Source organism: Nematostella vectensis, chromosome 2, assembly GCF_932526225.1.
Source record: "Nematostella vectensis chromosome 2, jaNemVect1.1, whole genome shotgun sequence".
NCBI classification, from domain to species: Eukaryota; Metazoa; Cnidaria; class Anthozoa; order Actiniaria; family Edwardsiidae; genus Nematostella; species Nematostella vectensis.
This window is the reverse complement of record NC_064035.1, coordinates 7,415,939-7,441,606: the sequence shown is the minus strand read 5'-3', so window position 1 is coordinate 7,441,606 and position 25,668 is coordinate 7,415,939. Positions and strand designations below refer to the sequence as shown.

Here is a 25,668-nt window from a genome sequence, read left to right as displayed (position 1 = left end):
ACCTCTGTCTTAATTATGACCTCTGTCTCAATGAAGACCTCTGTCTTAATGATGACCTCTGTCTTAATGATAACCTCTGTCTTAGAGATGACCTCTGTCTTAAAGATTACTGTATCTCTGTCTCAATGATGACCTCTGTCGCGATGATGACCTCTGTCTTAACGATGACCTCTGTCTTGGTGGTGACCTCTGTCTCAATGATGACCTCTGTCTCAATAGTGACCTCTGTCTTAATGATGACCTCTGTCTTAATGATAACCTCTGTCTTAGAGATGACCTCTGTCTTGGTGGTGACCTCTGTCTCAATGATGACCTCTGTCTCGATGATGACCTCTGTCTTAACGATGACCTCTGTCTTGGTGGTGACCTCTGTCTCAATGATAACCTCTGTCTTGGTGGTGACCTCTGTCTTAAAGATGACCTCTGTCTTAATGATGACCTCTGTCTTAACGATGACCTCTGTCTTGGTGGTGACCTCTGTCTCAATGATGACCTCTGTCTCGATGATGACCTCTGTCTTAACGATGACCTCTGTCTTGGTGGTGACCTCTGTCTCAATGATGACCTCTGTCTCGATGATGACCTCTGTCTTAACGATGACCTCTGTCTTGGTGGTGACCTCTGTCTCAATGATAACCTCTGTCTTGGTGGTGACCTCTGTCTTAAAGATGACCTCTGTCTTAATGATGACCTCTTTCTTGATGGTGACCTCTGTCTTGGTGGTGACCTCTGTCTTAAAGATGACCTCTGTCTTAATGATGACCTCTGTCTTAACGATGACCTCTGTCTTGGTGGTGACCTCTGTCTCAATGATGACCTCTGTCTCGATGATGACCTCTGTCTTAACGATGACCTCTGTCTTGGTGGTGACCTCTGTCTTAAAGATGACCTCTGTCTTAATGATGACCTCTTTCTTGATGGTGACCTCTGTTTCAATAATGACCTGTCTCAATGATGAACTCTGTCTTAATGATGACCTCTGTCTCAATGATAACCTCTTTCTTAATGATGACCTCTGTCTTTAAGATGACCTCTGTCTTTAAGATGACCTCTGTCATAAAGATGACCTCTGTCTCAATATGACCTCGGTCTTAATGATGACCTCTGTCCCAATGATGACCTCTGTCTTAATGATAACCTCTGTCTAAATGACGAACTCTGTCTAAATGATGACCTTTGTTTCAATGATGACCTCTGCCTTAAAGATGACCTCTGTATTAATGATGACCTCTGTATTGATGATGACCTTTGTCTTGATTTTGACGTCTGTCTTAATAATGACCTGTCTCAATGATGAACTCTGTATCAATTATGACATCTGTTTTAATGATTACCTTTTCTCTCAATAATATCCCCTGTCTCAATGATGACCTCTGTCTTTATGATGAACTCTGTCTCAATGGTGACCTCTGTCTTAATGATGACCTTTGTCCCAGTGACGTCCTCTGTCTCAATTATGGCCTTTGTATTCTTTATCATGTAGTCTCAGCAAAGATAAAACTGCTGCGGATGCCAAGACAGACAAGGTGAGAGTCGTATGTGGGTGTTTTTAAGCTTCTTGTGCTGACTAACGGATACTGCATTATGCAATAGACGAAGATGACACCACAAGAGAAAATGAAAAGACGCATGCAGCTCATGCTTAATAAACAATGTAAGTGCGGGACTAGAACAATGTAAGTGCGGGACTAGAGGAATGTAAGTGCGGGACTAGAACAATGTAAGTGCGGGACTAGAACAATGTAAGTGCGGGACTAGAACAATGTAAGTGCGGGACTAGAACAATGTAAGTGCGGGACTAGACAATGTAAGTGCGGGACTAGAACAATGTTAGTGTGGGACTAGAGCAATGTAAATGCGTGATTAGAGCAATGTAAGTGCGGGACTAGAACAATGTAAGTGCGGGACTAGAACAATGTAAGTGCGGGACTAGAACAATGTCTGTTTTTCAACACCACGGCACTTTATTTGTCTTTTTAGTAAAGTCTGATAGAAAAGAGGAAAGAAAGAAACGAGACGAAAAAGAGATGGAGAGACAGGTACGCTGATAAGCTTATTCAGTATAAATATTCCAGTCGACCTGTAAGTATTATAGCCGGATCTCCACCTAAATGCAACAGGAACAGTATTCTAAATAACATCTAAAAGCTCTTCAAAACTCAAAACTGTCCCTTACCGAAAGTTGTTAATAAATGAAACAGCTTATATGAAGGTAATAAGAAAATTTTTGGGATGTCAGCACCATAGAGTAGTGCCTCTCTGTTTTTGATCTTTTAGTTTACTAATATACTCCAGTATTTAGTAGAAATACCAATGTCATCTTTCAGCCTTATAACCGCTTAAAATAGAGTATTTGTGGTTTCAGGAACGTGAAGAAGACTTGAGGCACATGCAGAAAAAGTGGCGGACCAGGTGCGTATCCTTGGGTGTTAAAGCCGCGTTGTCACCAGTTTACTTCCGGTCGATTACTTTTAAGTAATTTTGAGATTGTTAAAACAATCTCAAAAGATAGCTGTACGAAAGAAGACGTGGCTTCCCAAGATGTGATAACTGTTTGAAACGATTGTGTTTGTCGGAAAGGCTTCACTCACGAGTTGCTTGCGCCGGATTTGAACCCGGGGGCTTACTGCTCAGGCCCGTAGCCAGGGGGGGGGGGGGGGGGGGTTTGGACGAACCCTTCCACCCGGCTTGAAGGTCCGCTCAGAGCAAACATAAATATATAACGTTTGGCTGGAGATATACCGTGCACATCAATATGTCTTTAAAATAACTATAAAGATCTTTTTTTTTAAATAATCATCTTGATTATTATCGTTATATGTTGAAAAGTACTCTATTAATAATATTTAAAATACAAGATTGATTGCCTAATGTTATAAGGCGAGGAGAGTGGTATACCGGAAATTTGGTCCTCTGAAATGGAAAAACGAACCACCCCGCTCAAAATCCTGGCTACGGGCCTGCTGCTCTGGATGATTTAAGAAGAAAATGGCTTTTTGACGCATTTTGGTATGATGTACCGATGGGCGTTCTTGGTATGTTAATTTTTTAAGGACATTTTGTCTTTCTGCGATCAAAAATAATTAAGTTGCAATTATTTCGATTTTGAACTTGAAATTGCGTAGATTTCCCTTGACTGTATAACTTGGATTTCCATTAATGTCAATAATATTTATGAAGTAGGTCTATAACGTTCCTCGCATTTACTGTATGGCACTATGTGGATTAGTAAGGGCAGCCGGTGGCCAGATTCACTTGGGTATAACATTCGGAGTTTGCCAGACAATGACATTATCCTTTCGACGAGTTTTCTTTTTCCTTTTCGGTGGCACCCGTTTCATCCCAGCGTGAGACAAACTAAATTATCGTCTATTTGGCCGGAACCTTTTAATCTAATGTGTTCTTTTAATGTTTCCACTTTTACGCTGATGACACTCAGCTCTATTTGCCTTTTAATCCCCAGAATCCGGGAGAGCTAATACAATCTAAAAAACGCATGGAATCTTGCCTCAAAGATATTACTAGAAATTTACGTCTTTCTACGAAAAACCTTTTAACACAACCTAGATATCACCTTGAAACACGTGGCTCTAGAACCTCCTGAGTACATATTCCAACGCTATGGAACTCTCTCCCACCAAAGATACGAGCTTGTGATCATTTATCTAACTTCAAATCTAAAGTAAAGACATTTCTTTTTCTGTGCGCTTTTGAATATAGATTTTAATATTTTATATATTTTTTTTAATTGCAAATTGAATTATTTCTAATTTTATGTAAGTTTATAACAATAATACCATTTTTTAGTTATATGTTATGATAAAATTCCATATTATTGTAAAGCGCTTTGGATCCTGTAAAGCGCTATATAAATCTACTTCTTCTTATTTATTATTATTATCTACTCATTACCTATTGATTAAGTGGTGTTTTTTTTTGCCAAATAATGGCTACCCATTTATCCCTGCTGTTTCTCTTGCGTCATTATTAGCATCGAGGACCTCAATCTCGTTCCCGGAGCCTTCGCGAGCGTCGAGTTTGTTGAGTCGTAAGCCTACGACACAGTACGCTCGTATGAGCGCATTCAATCGCCGGCGATCCCCAGTTTACGATCGCCAGTATCGCACGAATCATACGTCTAGATATCGGACGAATCAGACGTCTAGAAATCTGCGAATTCGCCCCGGCCGCAAACAGAGCTGCTGATTTTCAGCCGGCGATTAAATTCGCTCGTACGACACATTAATATGGTCTAAGCTTCATTATGGCCAAGTCCTGTTGAAAAAGCATGGGTAGTTTGGCGAGAAATGAGCAATACGCTTTTCAGCAGTTTAAATTTGTTTAGAAAACTTCTCGTTATAAAAACACTAACTAAACACTGATAGAAAATATGCCTCCAATATACGTCGGTCCCAAATCTTATCTCTAAAATAATTACAAAATATATTTTTCGCAGCAGAATAATTCGTTTTAGAATAAATAATTATTGGAATTGGAGTACAAAATTTTCTCCGCATGATAACAAGCCTTTACCAATTAATAGAAGCTTCATTTTTGGTATAAACGAGAAATACATTTGGAAATGATTTCATGGTACCTTTTTAATGTTTCTCGTTTTTTTTTCTGTATCAATATACCAAAGAGATTTTACAAGTGTCGAATTTGTCGCAGAGAAAAACAAAGTGTAAGTGCCTCACAACGGGATACCATTAAACTCATTATCGTCATATTAATGCACTGTAAAAGGCATCTTACCGAGAAGCTGTGAAGACAAACGGAGATGTAGACTTTACGGCCGTATTGCAGCATATACCCCGCGCAGCAATAAAAAGGTAGTTTTTTATGAGAACTCAAGTATTCTCTGTATACTCTTTGAGATAGTGGCGCTCAGAGTGTTCTGTTATGAAATATTTGTCGATCCTCGCTTTTCTATACGTGAATGTGTCATCCTAGTTGCTTCGAAACACGAGGAATGCATCAAAGAGCGTTTGTGTTAGCTCTGATGGCCGGATACCTGAGTATCAAGAATTCGCCAGGAATGACACCGAGTTTGCTGTGTTCCTAGCCGCTGTAAACATCGCTCTACCTTTACTATCTATCGGAGGTAACGCGCTGGTAATGATGACCATCGCTCTTGTCCGTGAACTACGAGTCTCCTCCAATCTCTTCTTGTCCAACCTAGCTGCCAATGGTGCTCTGATGGGAATCCTTATTCAAACGTCACACGCTGGTACCATCGTCCGAGTTCTATTAGAACCGCACGGACAACTTTGTTCGTCAGGCTTTAGACTACCGCTAGACATTGTTGGAGCTTTGTTTATTACCTCTTGTTTGACTACACTGTGTCTTGCTACTGTTGACCTCTTCATTGCGATCACCCGGCCGTTACGCTACATTACATTGGTGACCAAGAGCAAGGCCTACACTGCTATCGTAATCTTGAACATGGCATGCCTGGCTCTCTCCCTGATCCGTGTGTTCTAGATGCCTTATTTCCCTGCCGTGGTGACCCTGTGGTACCTGTATCTTCTGTGCCTCTGCGTCATCATGGTGTCGCTGCATTTGCGCCTATATTGCATCTCGTGCAAACACTCCATCGCCATCGCTGCTGAAAACAAGCGCTTCGATCCCTCGGTGAACACCCTCTCGGAGCACAAAGCCCTGAAGACAGTCCTCATCATAACAGTGACCCTGATTGTCTTCCGGTACCTCTGTTCAGCATTGTTGTAAAGGCCATCCTCACAGATTAACGTTGATATACTTTTATACCCGTACATGGTGGACTCGCACCCATTTACATGTGTACCATGTCTAAGGATGGTAGCACAGGCAGCCTACTAGCTACTATCAGTAGTTCAAAGGAATGTATGGGGAAAATCGATGTTGATGGGAAATGCTTTTATCGTAATAAATAAAACGACAATCGTGTTTGAGTCTTACTTAATTTCCTTTTTCCGGATAGAATGCTTGTATAGAAAGTTTGATGCCCGCTAAGAGCTGTACGTTTCTATTTGTATATAATAGAAAAGGCTGGGGCTCGATCCAACAACTTCGCGCACGAGACCACCAACCTCAGAAGCACCAAACATGGCCATTGCTCCGATATCAAAATTCGGAACCCACCGATCGGCGTTTACAATGAGCGGGTTTTCTGATTTTTGAAATTTGCTTGATCATGTTACATTCATCCGTTTTTTACGCATATAATTTGGTAGACGATGAAAATGCTCCAAAATTGACAGGCGAGGTGTGAAATGCATTGGTTTGATTTGTGATTCGCTGACTTTTTTTAAGGAATTTATTTTGCCCCAAAGAAGTTTGTCAGGTTCCAGCCTTTCCTAGTTATACCCCAATTTCAAAATGATTTGCTGTGCAAACGGCGAATGGCAATTGCCAAATGACAGTTCTACCACCAAAAGGTGCTTATGGGTGGTAATTATTTGTGGAAATAAATGTGGTAAATAAACTCAAGCGATGGCAGAACCATACATTTCACTTAGTCATTCACTCGCTTACTCACTTATTTACTCAGTCAGTCAGTCACTTATTTACTTGCTCACTTATTTACTTACTGACTCACTTATTCACTCACTCAGTTATTTCTTTACTCACCCACTCATGTTTCACAGTACTCCTATTATCTAAGAAGACGGCTCTTTATGTATTTTTACACAGAGAGTGTGATTATAGTCGATCTCCATCTCCTCGCAGTAGAAGCTCAAGACACCGCAGCCGATCCAGCTCACCTGGCAAAAGGTAAGGTTCCCTTACATGGAACCCTGTTACACCCCTACCTCCAGTAGCTTACATTGAACCCTGTTACATCCCTACCTCCACTAGCTTACATTGAACCCTATTACACCCCTACCTCCACTAGCTTACATGGAACCCTATTACACCCCTACCTCCACTAGCTTACATTGAACCCTATTACGCCCCTACCTCCACTAGCTTAAATTGAACCCTGTTACACCCCTACCTCCAGTAGCTTACATGGAACCCTGTTATAACCCTACCTCCACTAGCTTACATTGAACCCTATTACACCCCTACCTCCACTAGCTTATATTGAACCCTATTACACCCCTACCTCCACTAGCTTACATTGAACCCTATTACACCCCTACCTCCACTAGCTTACATTGAACCCTATTACACCCCTACCTCCACTAGCTTACATTGAACCCTGTTACACCCCTACCTCCACTAGCTTACATGGAACCCTGTTACACCCCTATCTCCAGTAGCTTACATTGAACCCTGTTACACCCCTACCTCCATTAGCTTACATTGAACCCTATTACACCCCTACCTCCACTAGCTTACATTGAACCCTATTACACCCCTACCTCCACTAGCTTACATTGAACCCTATTACACCCCTACCTCCACTAGCTTATATTGAACCCTATTACACCCCTACCTCCATTAGCTTACATTGAACCCTATTACGCCCCTACCTCCAGTAGCTTACATGGAACCCTGTTACACCCCTACCTCCACTAGCTTACATTGAACCCTGTTACGCCCCTACCTCCACTAGCTTACATGGAACCCTGTTACAACCCTACCCCCACTAGCTTACATGGAACCCTGTTACACCCCTACCTCCACTAGCTTACATTGAACCCTGTTACACCCCTACCTCCACTAGCTTACATTGAACCCTATTACACCCCTACCTCCACTAGCTTACATTGAACCCTGTTACACCCCTACCTCCAGTAGCTTACATGGAACCCTGTTACACCCCTACCTCCACTAGCTTACATTGAACCCTGTTACACCCCTACCTCCACTAGCTTACATTGAACCCTATTACGCCCCTACCTCCACTAGCTTACATTGAACCCTGTTACACCCCTACCTCCAGTAGCTTACATGGAACCCTGTTACACCCCTACCTCCACTAGCTTACATTGAACCCTATTACACCCCTACCTCCACTAGCTTACATTGAACCCTATTACACCCCTACCTCCACTAGCTTACATGGAACCCTATTACACCCCTACCTCCACTAGCTTACATTGAACCCCATTACACCCCTACCTCCAGTAGCTTACATTGAACCCTATTACACCCCTACCTCCACTAGCTTACATTGAACCCTATTACACCCCTACCTCCACTAGCTTACATTGAACCCGGTTACACCCCTACCTCCAGTAGCTTACATGGAACCCTATTACACCCCTACCTCCACTAGCTTACATTGAACCCTATTACACCCCTACCTCCAGTAGCTTACATGGAACCCTGTTACACCCCTACCTCCACTAGCTTACATTGAACCCTGTTACACCCCTACCTCCAGTAGCTTACATGGAACCCTGTTACACCCCTACCTCCACTAGCTTACATTGAACCCTATTACACCCCTACCTCCACTAGCTTACATTGAACCCCATTACACCCCTACCTCCACTAGCTTACATTGAACCCTGTTATAACCCTACCTCCAGTAGCTTACATGGAACCCTGTTACACCCCTACCTCCACTAGCTTACATTGAACCCTGTTACACCCCTACCTCCACTAGCTTACATTGAACCCTATTACACCCCTACCTCCACTAGCTTACATTGAACCCTATTACACCCCTACCTCCACTAGCTTATATTGAACCCTATTACACCCCTACCTCCACTAGCTTACATTGAACCCTATTACACCCCTACCTCCACTAGCTTACATTGAACCCTATTACACCCCTACCTCCACTAGCTTACATTGAACCCTATTACACCCCTACCTCCACTAGCTTATATTGAACCCTATTACACCCCTACCTCCACTAGCTTACATTGAACCCTATTACACCCCTACCTCCACTAGCTTACATTGAACCCTATTACACCCCTACCTCCACTAGCTTACATTGAACCCCATTACGCCCCTACCTCCACTAGCTTAAATTGAACCCTGTTACACCCCTACCTCCACTAGCTTACATTGAACCCTGTTACACCCCTACCTCCACTAGCTTACATTGAACCCTATTACGCCCCTACCTCCACTAGCTTACATTGAACCCTGTTACACCCCTACCTCCACTAGCTTACATTGAACCCTGTTACACCCCTACCTCCAGTAGCTTACATTGAACCCTGTTACACCCCTACCTCCAGTAGCTTACATTGAACCCTGTTACACCCCTACCTCCACTAGCTTACATTGAACCCTATTACACCCCTACCTCCACTAGCTTACATTGAACCCTATTACACCCCTACCTCCAGTAGCTTACATTGAACCCTATTACACCCCTACCTCCACTAGCTTACATTGAACCCTGTTACGCCCCTACCTCCAGTAGCTTACATTGAACCCTGTTACACCCCTACCTCCACTAGCTTACGTTGAACCCTGTTACACCCCTACCTCCACTAGCTTACATTGAACCCTATTACACCCCTACCTCCAGTAGCTTACATGGAACCCTGTTATAACCCTACCTCCACTAGCTTACATTGAACCCTATTACACCCCTACCTCCGCTAGCTTACATTGAACCCTGTTACACCCCTACCTCCACTAGCTTACATTGAACCCTATTACACCCCTACCTCCACTAGCTTACATTGAACCCTGTTACACCCCTACCTCCACTAGCTTACATTGAACCCTATTACACCCCTACCTCCACTAGCTTACATTGAACCCTATTACACCCCTACCTCCACTAGCTTACATTGAACCCTGTTACACCCCTACGTCCACTAGCTTACATTGAACCCTGTTACACCCCTACCTCCACTAGCTTACATTGAACCCTATTACACCCCTACCTCCACTAGCTTACATTGAACCCTATTACACCCCTATCTCCACTAGCTTACATTGAACCCTATTACACCCCTACCTCCACTAGCTTACATTGAACCCCATTACACCCCTACCTCCACTAGCTTACATTGAACCCTGTTACACCCCTACCTCCACTAGCTTACATGGAACCCTGTTACACCCCTACCTCCACTAGCTTACATTGAACCCTGTTACACCCCTACCTCCAATAGCTTACATTGAACCCTGTTACACCCCTACCTCCACTAGCTTACATTGAACCCTGTTACGCCCCTACCTCCACTAGCTTACATTAAACCCTATTACACCCCTACCTCCATTAGCTTACATTGAACCCTGTTACGCCCCTACCTCCACTAGCTTACATTGAACCCTGTTACACCCCTACCTCCATTAGCTTACATTGAACCCTATTACACCCCTACCTCCAGTAGCTTACATGGAACCCTGTTATAACCCTACCTCCACTAGCTTACATTGAACCCTATTACACCCCTACCTCCGCTAGCTTACATTGAACCCTGTTACACCCCTACCTCCACTAGCTTACATTAAACCCTGTTACACCCCTACCTCCACTAGCTTACATTGAACCCTGTTACGCCCCTACCTCCAGTAGCTTACATGGAACCCTGTTACACCCCTACCTCCACTAGCTTACATTGAACCCTGTTACACCCCTACCTCCACTAGCTTACATTGAACCCTGTTACACCCCTACCTCCACTAGCTTACATTGAACCCTGTTACGCCCCTACCTCCACTAGCTTACATTGAACCCTGTTACGCCCCTACCTCCACTAGCTTACATTGAACCCTGTTACACCCCTACCTCCAGTAGCTTACATTGAACCCTGTTACACCCCTACCTCCAGTAGCTTACATTGAACCCTTTTACACCCCTACCTCCACTAGCTTACATGGAACCCTATTACACCCCTACCTCCACTAGCTTACATTGAACCCCATTACACCCCTACCTCCACTAGCTTACATTGAACCCTATTACATCCCTACTTCCAGTAGCTTACATTGAACCCTGTTACACCCCTACCTCCACTAGCTTACATTGAACCCTATTACACCCCTACCTCCAGTAGCTTACATGGAACCCTGTTACACCCCTACCTCCACTAGCTTACATGGAACCCTGTTACACCCCTACCTCCACTAGCTTACGTTGAACCCTGTTACACCCCTACCTCCACTAGCTTACATGGAACCCTGTTACACCCCTACCTCCACTAGCTTACGTTGAACCCTGTTACACCCCTACCTCCAGTAGCTTACATTGAACCCTATTACGCCCCTACCTCCAGTAGCTTACATTGAACCCTATTACACCCCTACCTCCACTAGCTTACATGGAACCCTATTACACCCCTACCTCCACTAGCTTACATTGAACCCTATTACACCCCTACCTCCACTAGCTTACATTGAACCCTATTACACCCCTACCTCCACTAGCTTACATTGAACCCTATTACACCCCTACCTCCACTAGCTTACATTGAACCCTATTACACCCCTACCTCCACTAGCTTACATTGAACCCTGTTACACCCCTACCTCCACTAGCTTACATTGAACCCTATTACACCCCTACCTCCACTAGCTTATATTGAACCCTATTACACCCCTACCTCCACTAGCTTACATTGAACCCTGTTACACCCCTACCTCCACTAGCTTACATTGAACCCTATTACACCCCTACCTCCACTAGCTTACATTGAACCCTATTACACCCCTACCTCCACTAGCTTACATGGAACCCTGTTACACCCCTACCTCCACTAGCTTACATTGAACCCTATTACACCCCTACCTCCACTAGCTTACATTGAACCCTATTACACCCCTACCTCCACTAGCTTACATTGAACCCTGTTACACCCCTACCACCACTAGCTTACATTGAACCCTGTTACACCCCTACCTCCAGTAGCTTACATTGAACCCTGTTACACCCCTACCTCCACTAGCTTACATGGAACCCTATTACACCCCTACCTCCAGTAGCTTACATTGAACCCTGTTACACCCCTACCTCCACTAGCTTACATTGAACCCTGTTACACCCCTACCTCCACTAGCTTACATTGAACCCTGTTACACCCCTACCTCCAGTAGCTTACATTGAACCCTATTACACCCCTACCTCCAGTAGCTTACATGGAACCCTGTTACACCCCTACCTCCACTAGCTTACATTGAACCCTGTTACACCCCTACCTCCACTAGCTTACGTTGAACCCTGTTACACCCCTACCTCCAGTAGCTTACATTGAACCCTATTACGCCCCTACCTCCAGTAGCTTACATTGAACCCTATTACACCCCTACCTCCACTAGCTTACATTGAACCCTATTACACCCCTACCTCCACTAGCTTACATTGAACCCTATTACACCCCTACCTCCACTAGCTTACATTGAACCCTATTACGCCCCTACCTCCAGTAGCTTACATTGAACCCTATTACACCCCTACCTCCACTAGCTTACATTGAACCCTGTTACACCCCTACCTCCAGTAGCTTACATGGAACCCTGTTACACCCCTACCTCCACTAGCTTACATTGAACCCTGTTACACCCCTACCTCCACTAGCTTACATTGAACCCTATTACACCCCTACCTCCACTAGCTTACATTGAACCCTATTACACCCCTACCTCCACTAGCTTACATGGAACCCTATTACACCCCTACCTCCACTAGCTTACATTGAACCCTGTTACACCCCTACCTCCACTAGCTTACATGGAACCCTGTTACACCCCTACCTCCACTAGCTAACGTTGAACCCTGTTACACCCCTACCTCCACTAGCTTACATGGAACCCTGTTACACCCCTACCTCCACTAGCTTACATGGAACCCTGTTACACCCCTACCTCCACTAGCTTACGTTGAACCCTGTTACACCCCTACCTCCACTAGCTTACATTGAACCCTATTACACCCCTACCTCCACTAGCTTACATTGAACCCTGTTACACCCCTACCTCCACTAGCTTACATGGAACCCTGTTACACCCCTACCTCCACTAGCTTACATTGAACCCTATTACACCCCTACCTCCACTAGCTTACATTGAACCCTATTACACCCCTACCTCCACTAGCTTACATTGAACCCTATTACGCCCCTACCTCCACTAGCTTACATTGAACCCTGTTACACCCCTACCTCCACTAGCTTACATTGAACCCTATTACACCCCTACCTCCACTAGCTTACATTGAACCCTATTACACCCCTACCTCCACTAGCTTACATTGAACCCTATTACACCCCTACCTCCACTAGCTTACATTGAACCCTATTACACCCCTACCTCCACTAGCTTACATTGAACCCTGTTACACCCCTACCTCCACTAGCTTACATTGAACCCTATTACACCCCTACCTCCACTAGCTTACATTGAACCCTATTACACCCCTACCTCCACTAGCTTACATGGAACCCTGTTACACCCCTACCTCCACTAGCTTACATTGAACCCTATTACACCCCTACCTCCACTAGCTTACATTGAACCCTATTACACCCCTACCTCCACTAGCTTACATTGAACCCTGTTACACCCCTACCACCACTAGCTTAAATTGAACCCTGTTACACCCCTACCTCCACTAGCTTACATTGAACCCTATTACACCCCTACCTCCACTAGCTTACATTGAACCCTATTACACCCCTACCTCCACTAGCTTACATTGAACCCTATTACACCCCTACCTCCACTAGCTTACATTGAACCCTGTTACGCCCCTACCTCCAGTAGCTTACATTGAACCCTGTTACACCCCTACCTCCACTAGCTTACGTTGAACCCTGTTACACCCCTACCTCCACTAGCTTACATTGAACCCTATTACACCCCTACCTCCAGTAGCTTACATGGAACCCTGTTATAACCCTACCTCCAGTAGCTTACATTGAAACCTGTTACACCCCTACCTCCAGTAGCTTACATTGAACCCTATTACGCCCCTACCTCCACTAGCTTACATTGAACCCTGTTACACCCCTACCTCCACTAGCTTACATTGAACCCTGTTACACCCCTACCTCCACTAGCTTACATTGAACCCTGTTACACCCCTACCTCCACTAGCTTACATTGAACCCTGTTACACCCCTACCTCCACTAGCTTACATTGAACCCTATTACACCCCTACCTCCACTAGCTTATATTGAACCCTATTACACCCCTACCTCCACTAGCTTGCATTGAACCCTATTACACCCCTACCTCCACTAGCTTACATTGAACCCTATTACACCCCTACCTCCACTAGCTTACATTGAACCCTATTACACCCCTACCTCCACTAGCTTACATTGAACCCTATTACACCCCTACCTCCACTAGCTTACATTGAACCCTGTTACACCCCTACCTCCACTAGCTTACATTGAACCCTGTTACACCCCTACCTCCACTAGCTTACATGGAACCCTGTTACACCCCTACCTCCACTAGCTTACATTGAATCCTATTACACCCCTACCTCCACTAGCTTACATTGAACCCTATTACACCCCTACCTCCACTAGCTTAAATTGAACCCTGTTACACCCCTACCTCCACTAGCTTACATTGAACCCTATTACACCCCTACCTCCACTAGCTTACATTGAACCCTATTACACCCCTACCTCCACTAGCTTACATTGAACCCTATTACACCCCTACCTCCACTAGCTTACATTGAACCCTGTTACGCCCCTACCTCCAGTAGCTTACATTGAACCCTGTTACACCCCTACCTCCACTAGCTTACGTTGAACCCTGTTACACCCCTACCTCCAGTAGCTTACATGGAACCCTGTTATAACCCTACCTCCAGTAGCTTACATTGAAACCTGTTACACCCCTACCTCCAGTAGCTTACATTGAACCCTGTTACAACCCTACCTCCACTAGCTTACATTGAACATTATTACACCCCTACCTCCAGTAGCTTACATTGAACCCTGTTACAACCCTACCTCCACTAGCTTACATTGAACCCTGTTACGCCCCTACCTCCAGTAGCTTACATTGAACCCTATTACGCCCCTACCTCCACTAGCTTACATTGAACCCTGTTACACCCCTACCTCCACTAGCTTACATTGAACCCTGTTACACCCCTACCTCCACTAGCTTACATTGAACCCTGTTACACCCCTACCTCCACTAGCTTACATGGAACCCTGTTACACCCCTACCTCCACTAGCTTACATTGAACCCTATTACACCCCTACCTCCACTAGCTTACATTGAACCCGGTTACACCCCTACCTCCAGTAGCTTACATTGAACCCTATTACACCCCTACCTCCACTAGCTTACATTGAACCCTATTACACCCCTACCTCCACTAGCTTACATTGAACCCTATTACACCCCTAGCTCCACTAGCTTACATTGAACCCTATTACACCCCTACCTCCACTAGCTTACATTGAACCCTATTACACCCCTACCTCCACTAGCTTACATTGAACCCTATTACACCCCTACCTCCACTAGCTTACATTGAACCCTGTTACACCCCTACCTCCACTAGCTTACATGGAACCCTGTTACACCCCTACCTCCACTATTTTATATTGAACCCTATTACACCCCTACCTCCACTAGCTTATATTGAACCCTATTACACCCCTACCTCCACTAGCTTACATTGAACATTATTACACCCCTACCTCCACTAGCTTACATTGAACCCTGTTACACCCCTACCTCCACTAGCTTACATTGAACCCTATTACACCCCTACCTCCACTAGCTTACATGGAACCCTGTTACACCCCTACCTCTACTAGCTTACATTGAACCCTATTACACCCCTACCTCCACTAGCTTACATTGAACCCTATTACACCCCTACCTCCACTAGCTTACATTGAACCCTGTTACACCCCTACCACCACTAGCTTAAATTGAACCCTGTTACACCCCTACCTCCACTAGCTTACATTGAACCCTATTACACCCCTACCTCCACTAGCTTACATTGAACCCTATTACACCCCTACCTCCACTAGCTTACATTGAACCCTATTACACCCCTACCTCCACTAGCTTACATTGAACCCTGTTACGCCCCTACCTCCAGTAGCTTACATTGAACCCTGTTACACCCCTACCTCCACTAGCTTACGTTGAACCCTGTTACACCCCTACCTCCACTAGCTTACATTGAACCCTATTACACCCCTACCTCCAGTAGCTTACATTGAACCCTATTACACCCCTACCTCCACTAGCTTATATTGAACCCTATTACACCCCTACCTCCACTAGCTTACATTGAACCCTGTTACACCCCTACCTCCACTAGGTTACATTGAACCCTATTACACCCCTACCTCCAGTAGCTTACATTGAACCCTATTACACCCCTACCTCCACTAGCTTACATTGAACCCTGTTACGCCCCTACCTCCAGTAGCTTACATTGAACCCTGTTACACCCCTACCTCCACTAGCTTACGTTGAACCCTGTTACACCCCTACCTCCACTAGCTTACATTGAACCCTATTACACCCCTACCTCCAGTAGCTTACATTGAACCCTATTACACCCCTACCTCCACTAGCTTATATTGAACCCTATTACACCCCTACCTCCACTAGCTTACATTGAACCCTGTTACACCCCTACCTCCACTAGCTTACATTGAACCCTATTACACCCCTACCTCCACTAGCTTACATTGAACCCTATTACACCCCTACCTCCACTAGCTTACATTGAACCCTGTTACACCCCTACCTCCACTAGCTTACATGGAACCCTGTTACACCCCTACCTCCACTAGCTTACATTGAACCCTATTACACCCCTACCTCCACTAGCTTACATTGAACCCGGTTACACCCCTACCTCCAGTAGCTTACATTGAACCCTGTTACACCCCTACCTCCACTAGCTTACATTGAACCCTGGTACACCCCTACCTCCACTAGCTTACATTGAACCCTGTTACACCCCTACCTCCACTAGCTTACATTGAACCCTGTTACACCCCTACCTCCACTAGCTTATATTGAACCCTATTACACCCCTACCTCCACTAGCTTACATTGAACATTATTACACCCCTACCTCCACTAGCTTACATTGAACCCTGTTACACCCCTACCTCCACTAGCTTACATTGAACCCTATTACACCCCTACCTCCACTAGCTTACATGGAACCCTGTTACACCCCTACCTCTACTAGCTTACATTGAACCCTATTACACCCCTACCTCCACTAGCTTACATTGAACCCTATTACACCCCTACCTCCACTAGCTTACATTGAACCCTGTTACACCCCTACCACCACTAGCTTAAATTGAACCCTGTTACACCCCTACCTCCACTAGCTTACATTGAACCCTATTACACCCCTACCTCCACTAGCTTACATTGAACCCTATTACACCCCTACCTCCACTAGCTTACATTGAACCCTATTACACCCCTACCTCCACTAGCTTACATTGAACCCTGTTACGCCCCTACCTCCAGTAGCTTACATTGAACCCTGTTACACCCCTACCTCCACTAGCTTACGTTGAACCCTGTTACACCCCTACCTCCACTAGCTTACATTGAACCCTATTACACCCCTACCTCCAGTAGCTTACATTGAACCCTATTACACCCCTACCTCCACTAGCTTATATTGAACCCTATTACACCCCTACCTCCACTAGCTTACATTGAACCCTGTTACACCCCTACCTCCACTAGGTTACATTGAACCCTATTACACCCCTACCTCCAGTAGCTTACATTGAACCCTATTACACCCCTACCTCCACTAGCTTACATTGAACCCTGTTACGCCCCTACCTCCAGTAGCTTACATTGAACCCTGTTACACCCCTACCTCCACTAGCTTACGTTGAACCCTGTTACACCCCTACCTCCACTAGCTTACATTGAACCCTATTACACCCCTACCTCCAGTAGCTTACATTGAACCCTATTACACCCCTACCTCCACTAGCTTATATTGAACCCTATTACACCCCTACCTCCACTAGCTTACATTGAACCCTGTTACACCCCTACCTCCACTAGCTTACATTGAACCCTATTACACCCCTACCTCCACTAGCTTACATTGAACCCTATTACACCCCTACCTCCACTAGCTTACATTGAACCCTGTTACACCCCTACCTCCACTAGCTTACATGGAACCCTGTTACACCCCTACCTCCACTAGCTTACATTGAACCCTATTACACCCCTACCTCCACTAGCTTACATTGAACCCGGTTACACCCCTACCTCCAGTAGCTTACATTGAACCCTGTTACACCCCTACCTCCACTAGCTTACATTGAACCCTGGTACACCCCTACCTCCACTAGCTTACATTGAACCCTGTTACACCCCTACCTCCACTAGCTTACATTGAACCCTGTTACACCCCTACCTCCAGTAGCTTACATTGAACCCTGTTACACCCCTACCTCCAGTAGCTTACATGGAACCCTGTTATAACCCTACCTCCAGTAGCTTACATTGAAACCTGTTACACCCCTACCTCCAGTAGCTTACATTGAACCCTGTTACAACCCTACCTCCACTAGCTTACATTGAACATTATTACACCCCTACCTCCAGTAGCTTACATTGAACCCTGTTACAACCCTACCTCCACTAGCTTACATTGAACCCTGTTACGCCCCTACCTCCAGTAGCTTACATTGAACCCTATTACGCCCCTACCTCCACTAGCTTACATTGAACCCTGTTACACCCCTACCTCCACTAGCTTACATTGAACCCTGTTACACCCCTACCTCCACTAGCTTACATTGAACCCTGTTACACCCCTACCTCCACTAGCTTACATTGAATCCTGTTACACCCCTACCTCCACTAGCTTACATTGAACCCTATTACACCCCTACCTCCACTAGCTTATATTGAACCCTATTACACCCCTACCTCCACTAGCTTACATTGAACCCTATTACACCCCTACCTCCACTAGCTTACATTGAACCCTATTACACCCCTACCTCCACTAGCTTACATTGAACCCTATTACACCCCTACCTCCACTAGCTTACATTGAACCCTATTACACCCCTACCTCCACTAGCTTACATTGAACCCTGTTACACCCCTACCTCCACTAGCTTACATGGAACCCTGTTACACCCCTACCTCCACTAGCTTACATTGAACCCTATTACACCCCTACCTCCACTAGCTTACATTGAACCCGGTTACACCCCTACCTCCAGTAGCTTACATTGAACCCTATTACACCCCTACCTCCACTAGCTTACATTGAACCCTATTACACCCCTACCTCCACTAGCTTACATTGAACCCTATTACACCCCTAGCTCCACTAGCTTACATTGAACCCTATTACACCCCTACCTCCACTAGCTTACATTGAACCCTATTACACCCCTACCTCCACTAGCTTACATTGAACCCTATTACACCCCTACCTCCACTAGCTTACATTGAACCCTGTTACACCCCTACCTCCACTAGCTTACATTGAACCCTGTTACACCCCTACCTCCACTATTTTATATTGAACCCTATTACACCCCTACCTCCACTAGCTTATATTGAACCCTATTACACCCCTACCTCCACTAGCTTACATTGAACATTATTACACCCCTACCTCCACTAGCTTACATTGAACCCTGTTACACCCCTACCTCCACTAGCTTACATTGAACCCTATTACACCCCTACCTCCACTAGCTTACATGGAACCCTGTTACACCCCTACCTCTACTAGCTTACATTGAACCCTATTACACCCCTACCTCCACTAGCTTACATTGAACCCTATTACACCCCTACCTCCACTAGCTTACATTGAACCCTGTTACACCCCTACCACCACTAGCTTAAATTGAACCCTGTTACACCCCTACCTCCACTAGCTTACATTGAACCCTATTACACCCCTACCTCCACTAGCTTACATTGAACCCTATTACACCCCTACCTCCACTAGCTTACATTGAACCCTATTACACCCCTACCTCCACTAGCTTACATTGAACCCTGTTACGCCCCTACCTCCAGTAGCTTACATTGAACCCTGTTACACCCCTACCTCCACTAGCTTACGTTGAACCCTGTTACACCCCTACCTCCACTAGCTTACATTGAACCCTATTACACCCCTACCTCCAGTAGCTTACATTGAACCCTATTACACCCCTACCTCCACTAGCTTATATTGAACCCTATTACACCCCTACCTCCACTAGCTTACATTGAACCCTGTTACACCCCTACCTCCACTAGGTTACATTGAACCCTATTACACCCCTACCTCCAGTAGCTTACATTGAACCCTATTACACCCCTACCTCCACTAGCTTACATTGAACCCTGTTACGCCCCTACCTCCAGTAGCTTACATTGAACCCTGTTACACCCCTACCTCCACTAGCTTACGTTGAACCCTGTTACACCCCTACCTCCACTAGCTTACATTGAACCCTATTACACCCCTACCTCCAGTAGCTTACATTGAACCCTATTACACCCCTACCTCCACTAGCTTATATTGAACCCTATTACACCCCTACCTCCACTAGCTTACATTGAACCCTGTTACACCCCTACCTCCACTAGCTTACATTGAACCCTATTACACCCCTACCTCCACTAGCTTACATTGAACCCTATTACACCCCTACCTCCACTAGCTTACATTGAACCCTGTTACACCCCTACCTCCACTAGCTTACATGGAACCCTGTTACACCCCTACCTCCACTAGCTTACATTGAACCCTATTACACCCCTACCTCCACTAGCTTACATTGAACCCGGTTACACCCCTACCTCCAGTAGCTTACATTGAACCCTGTTACACCCCTACCTCCACTAGCTTACATTGAACCCTGGTACACCCCTACCTCCACTAGCTTACATTGAACCCTGTTACACCCCTACCTCCACTAGCTTACATTGAACCCTGTTACACCCCTACCTCCAGTAGCTTACATTGAACCCTGTTACACCCCTACCTCCACTAGCTTACATTGAACCCTGTTACACCCCTACCTCCACTAGCTTACATTGAACCCTGTTACACCCCTACCTCCACTAGCTTACATTGAACCCTGTTACACCCCTTTGTCTAGCATGATAATAACTACTCGCTTTCTTTACAGTCGTCACTCCCGATCACCTTCTCCTGCAAGGAGTGGTAAGTTTACCCTAGGTATCAGAGGCTCCAGGATTCTACCAAAGTGCCGGCGACAGGTGTTGTAGGCTATTTGATAGTGAAGCTTGGAGCCTATGGTACCCAGGGTACGGTTAGTTTGACCTATGCTAGAACCAAATAATGGCGATTAAAGAAAAACGTCCAAACCTCTTTACTATAAGGAAGGAACTTAACTAAACAAAAATGGCAACAAAGCGTATTCTTCCATCGTGTTATCGCGATATTCAGAATGTCAGCTAAGCATTTGGTTAATGTTAATTGATTATCATCAGTGATTGTCTGATGAGTACTTATTTGCTTTCTAGTGCCTATTGTAGATATCGATGCCCACTCAAAAGGAGAAGAAGTCATCCACTATGTCTACCAGCAATAATATGTGTCGAGGATAAATGCATATAACAAGACTACACTATGAACTCTCGTCATCAATTTCAAACTGCTAAACCGCCTTTTTGGCTTTTTCCATTCAAACTAACGGAATTACATTCGGTGCTTTTTTTAATGGTAAGCGCCTTACGGTGGCGTGATTTGACACCATGTCAGAGCTGGCCAATAAATCCGCTTCAAGGATTTTGAATGTAGGTACCAGGAAGGCGATTTATCAGTTGGAATTCGTCTGCAAGTGTTCGCAGAATATAGAAAACTGCTGTACACATATTCCAGAGCGACCTAGATTAAGAATAACTTTACAACTGATATACAGCTCTCTTTTTCAAAAGGAGGTTATATTTTCAAGAGATGAGACGATTACTCTAAACATGTATGCGCCTGTGTATACATGACACGCCCTTTCGTGCTTTCCCTGCTGTGAAGGATTTGCTCACGGGTTTACTTTTATCGCTTGTAACATTTTATTTAACATTATATTTTTCATATTCTTTAACTTTCGCCGACGACTTCCAACACCCATTGGCCAGCACTGTAATGACCAATCTCAATTCTCCGCCAGGCTGATCAATAAAAAAAACAAATGTTATTCTGTTAGTGTGAATGACTGAAGCCAGAAAGTGAAGAGAGTTGGCAGAATTTTCAAAGGCCAAGGGTCGATTGAAATTGTGCAAGTGATGCGGTGTGTCATTCAGGGCCGTAGCAGGGGATGGGGAAAAATTATAAGGGAATGACCAGCAAGGGCAATGCCCCCCCAATACTTTCTACATGTTTCTGTTGTGTGCCCCCCCCCCCCCCCCCCCCCCACCCAATATTTCGAGGCCTGCTACGGCCCTGCCATTGTTGGACTTCCAAGGGCTTGTAATATGTAAAGTAAAACAATTAAATTAAAATGTAGTAACTGTTTGATCAATCAGTTCGTCTCCCGTCGTTTTTTTTTCCTCCAAACCATTCCAAAAACCAAGTTACAGTGTGATCTCGATAAAACGATATCGGATCATTTGCTTTGTTGTTTCGAGAAAACCGTTCATTGAATATTACTCCCTAAGACCCGATGATTGTTTTACAGAAGCCGGTCGTTGTATCGAGGTGTTATAGGTGCTCAGAGGGTATCACTTTACAGGCCTGTACCCACGGGGGGGGGGGGGGGGGGGGGGGGGGGGGGGGGGGGGGGGGGGGGGGGTAGAGAGAACTATAACGCATAAGTGAATTAGATAAAATAGGGCATTCTAGATACCTTATTCTGCTCGATTTGCGCGAATATTTAAATTCGCGATTTCTTGGACTGCTGATTTAAACAAATTCGCGAACTTTAATTTCGCGAAATTTAATGGTAATAGAAAAATCGATGACGGAGATTGAAGGTTCTATTGTGATCTAGTAAAGATATGTAACAAAAGTATCGCTAATGGCTCTTTATTTTGGCGAACTTTAATTTCGCGAAATTTAAAGGTAATAGAAAAATTTGTGACAGAGATTGAAGGTTCTATTATGATCTCCTAGTAAGGACATGTAACAAAAGTATCGCTTATGGCTCTTTTTTATTACTGTAGGATTGACTGGGGACGTGTTGGTTTTGTTTCAATATTATATTGGTCCTGTTTCACGTGTACTTTTTTTTGCAAAAAACGATCCGAAAATAAAGTCACTTGAACTTCGAATTCGCGGAATTATGTCCCTTTCAAACAATTTTTCCCCGATATCGCGAAATCAAAGACTCGCGAAATGTGCCAAAATTTTTTCAAGCAATGAGGCAAGCATGACCAACCGCTTGATGAGATACTTTGATTAGCGACTTTGATTCGAGGTGGTTAAAGGAGGTTTTTTATCACGAGATTTCCCCATCTTCAAAATACTGCTACTTAAGATCAGAGTCAACTCCCTCTCAGAGTATTGATATATGTGCCACACAAGATCTGGGTCTGTCAAAAAAGAGTTTGGCAATGTGGTCTCTACATATTGCACTTGCTTTGCAGGGTAAGTGATTATTGACACTGATAAGAGTTTATCAATGGGAGATAGGATTCAAGATAGTTGTGGGTTTAGGGGTTGACGTATATTTCCATGTCCACTTTGTATGGGCAGGGGCGACGGAAGGGGAGGGGCAGGGGCGACGGAAGGGGAGGGGCAGGGGCGACGGAAGGGGAGGGGCAGGGGCGACGGAGGGGGAGGGGCAGGGGAGTACCAGCCCCCCCTCCTTAGAAAGTGGATTAGCAACCTGCTAGTCTAAGGGCGCGTTTTTTACTCCTGATTCCGGAATTAGAATGATTAGAATAGAAAAAGCGCGCATTTGTATATCCCGCGTTTCCATTGGGATGATGGCCATTCCACCCATTCTGCTACCTGTAGCAGAATGACTCGAATGCCATTTTGAACATTCTCTACTAAGCATTCCAGAATGAAAAAGGGGAAAAACGAGCCCTAAACATGAAAATAAATTGATGTCTATTCAGATCATAAATGAAATGCTGATTCTCTCAATACCATTTTTTATTTGATCTGTTAAATAAAGGCAATACTACCATTTTTGTACCCTACCCCTTAGAAGTACCCTTTTGTTGTGGGGTATGGATTCCTTCTAGAATTTAACATTCTGTCCCGTGGGTTATTTGTTGCTCATCTCTGGCAACCCCTGAGCATTATTCTTTAACTGTAAAAATTAGTTTAACATCTGAGAACAGCCGATTTCAAGCTTCAAAACCATTGCCTGGCTACCTGTGGGAAGAATAGCTCAGGTCAGGTTTTTTTTCCCTCGACCCAGGACTCCGCGGATTTTCTTAAACCCTTATTTGGCTTTAGGGTAAGTTTAAAAGTTCATTTATTATCCCGAGGGGGGGGGGACGTGAGGATACTTTGGGGGAGAGGGAGTCGAAAGTGTATGGATTTTTAAACTCGTCGTCTGATAAGTTTGGGGTCAGGTATCGAATAGCTTGGTAACCGCCTAACCAAGCGCACCCGAGGAGCCAGGCCTCCGGGCCGCAGCTCCCCGCCAAAGGGTGCTTGAAAAGGAGGGACTGAGGAACGGAGAGCATGGTGCCTCCTGACCCCAAACACGACTAAACAGCTACATGTTGCCGCTACACAATGCTCGAAGAACAGCCTGACGATGCCCTGATTAGACATCTAGATGGACGAGAAGCTGGCCGCGGCCATGAAAGCAGGTGTAGCCAAAGAAGCCCGCCTGTTAAGACGGGTAACGACTGGGATGCGCTGGCTGGGACACGCTAGTAATTATGATCTCGCTAGTTGGGGCTTATGAACCCCTTATGATCCCCTTGGGAAACCCGCGTGAGCGCGAGAAGGTGATTGGGACTAAAAGCGATCTCATCAGCCCCCAGGGCAAGCTAGGCAGCTTGGGCTCGACGTAGACCAAAAATCCATCGGTGTCACTCGTCTAAGCGCGCTAAATGAGGTTAACAGTAGGCCTAGCGCTATACATGGCCTTCATGAGCCAAGCGAGGGCTCAACGGACCAACAAATCCAGAGGTGTCGCTCGCCTAAGCGCACGAAATAGGGCTTTGTGGGGACCTAACGAGCCCTGTAGCACCGCTCGCGTGAGCGCGTTAATAAAGTTCGGACTGAAGGGCGAACACCATCAGCCTCCCCAAGCTATACCTGGCTTGAATGAGCTTAGTATGGGATGGAAGTGGACCTACAAAACTGGCGTTGTGACACTTGCATAAGCTCCCTAGATAGAGCTTAGGGCGGACCCCGTGTTATGGCTTGCGTGAGGGCGTGACCGCAGTTGGAACTGAGGGCAGACCTACACATGGCGGTGACCATTGCTTGCGCCCAGGGTTGGCTCAACGGCTAGATAGTGCCTAGGGCGAATAACCTAGCGAACCTTGCAGTATAGCTCGCTTGAGAATGTAGCTGGGATTGAGAAGCAAGTCTCCACGAATCCCCCGGCTAGGCTTGCTAGGCCTCGCAGTTGACCCAACAAAACCGGCTTGATGTCGCTGGCCTAAGCGCAGTAGGTCTTGGCGCGGACCTAACGAATCCCGCAGCATGCGCGTGAGCGCAGTTGGGGCTTAAGGCGACGTCACCAGCCCCTCCGAGAATCCACAGCTTGCGGTAGAATAGTTTGGGCTCAATGAGACCAACGAATCCGGCGGTGTCCCGTGTGAAAGCGCAAGGGCTCAGGGCAGAACAACGAACCCCGTATGGCTGTCGCGAGCACTTGAACGCATTTGGGGCCGAGGGCGACTTCATAGGCAACAAATCTGG

General features: G+C 45.5%; 1 protein-coding gene across 3 annotated transcripts in view; it reads left to right on the top strand.

Moving 5' to 3' along the window:
• LOC5514343 (CLK4-associating serine/arginine rich protein) overlaps positions 1-22,357 on the top strand; it is a 36,605-nt gene extending 14,248 nt beyond the window's left edge. For all 3 annotated transcript variants that reach the window (XM_032383950.2, XM_032383952.2, XM_032383951.2), the window contains exons 15-21: positions 1,484-1,526; positions 1,594-1,654; positions 1,981-2,039; positions 2,366-2,412; positions 6,676-6,756; positions 21,002-21,036; positions 21,360-22,357. In XM_032383950.2, the coding sequence (XP_032239841.2) occupies positions 1,484-1,526; positions 1,594-1,654; positions 1,981-2,039; positions 2,366-2,412; positions 6,676-6,756; positions 21,002-21,036; positions 21,360-21,427 (394 nt within the window). In that variant the 3' untranslated portion in view covers positions 21,428-22,357. The remainder of the gene's footprint in view (positions 1-1,483; positions 1,527-1,593; positions 1,655-1,980; positions 2,040-2,365; positions 2,413-6,675; positions 6,757-21,001; positions 21,037-21,359) is intronic.
• Positions 22,358-25,668: the final 3,311 nt, after the last annotated feature.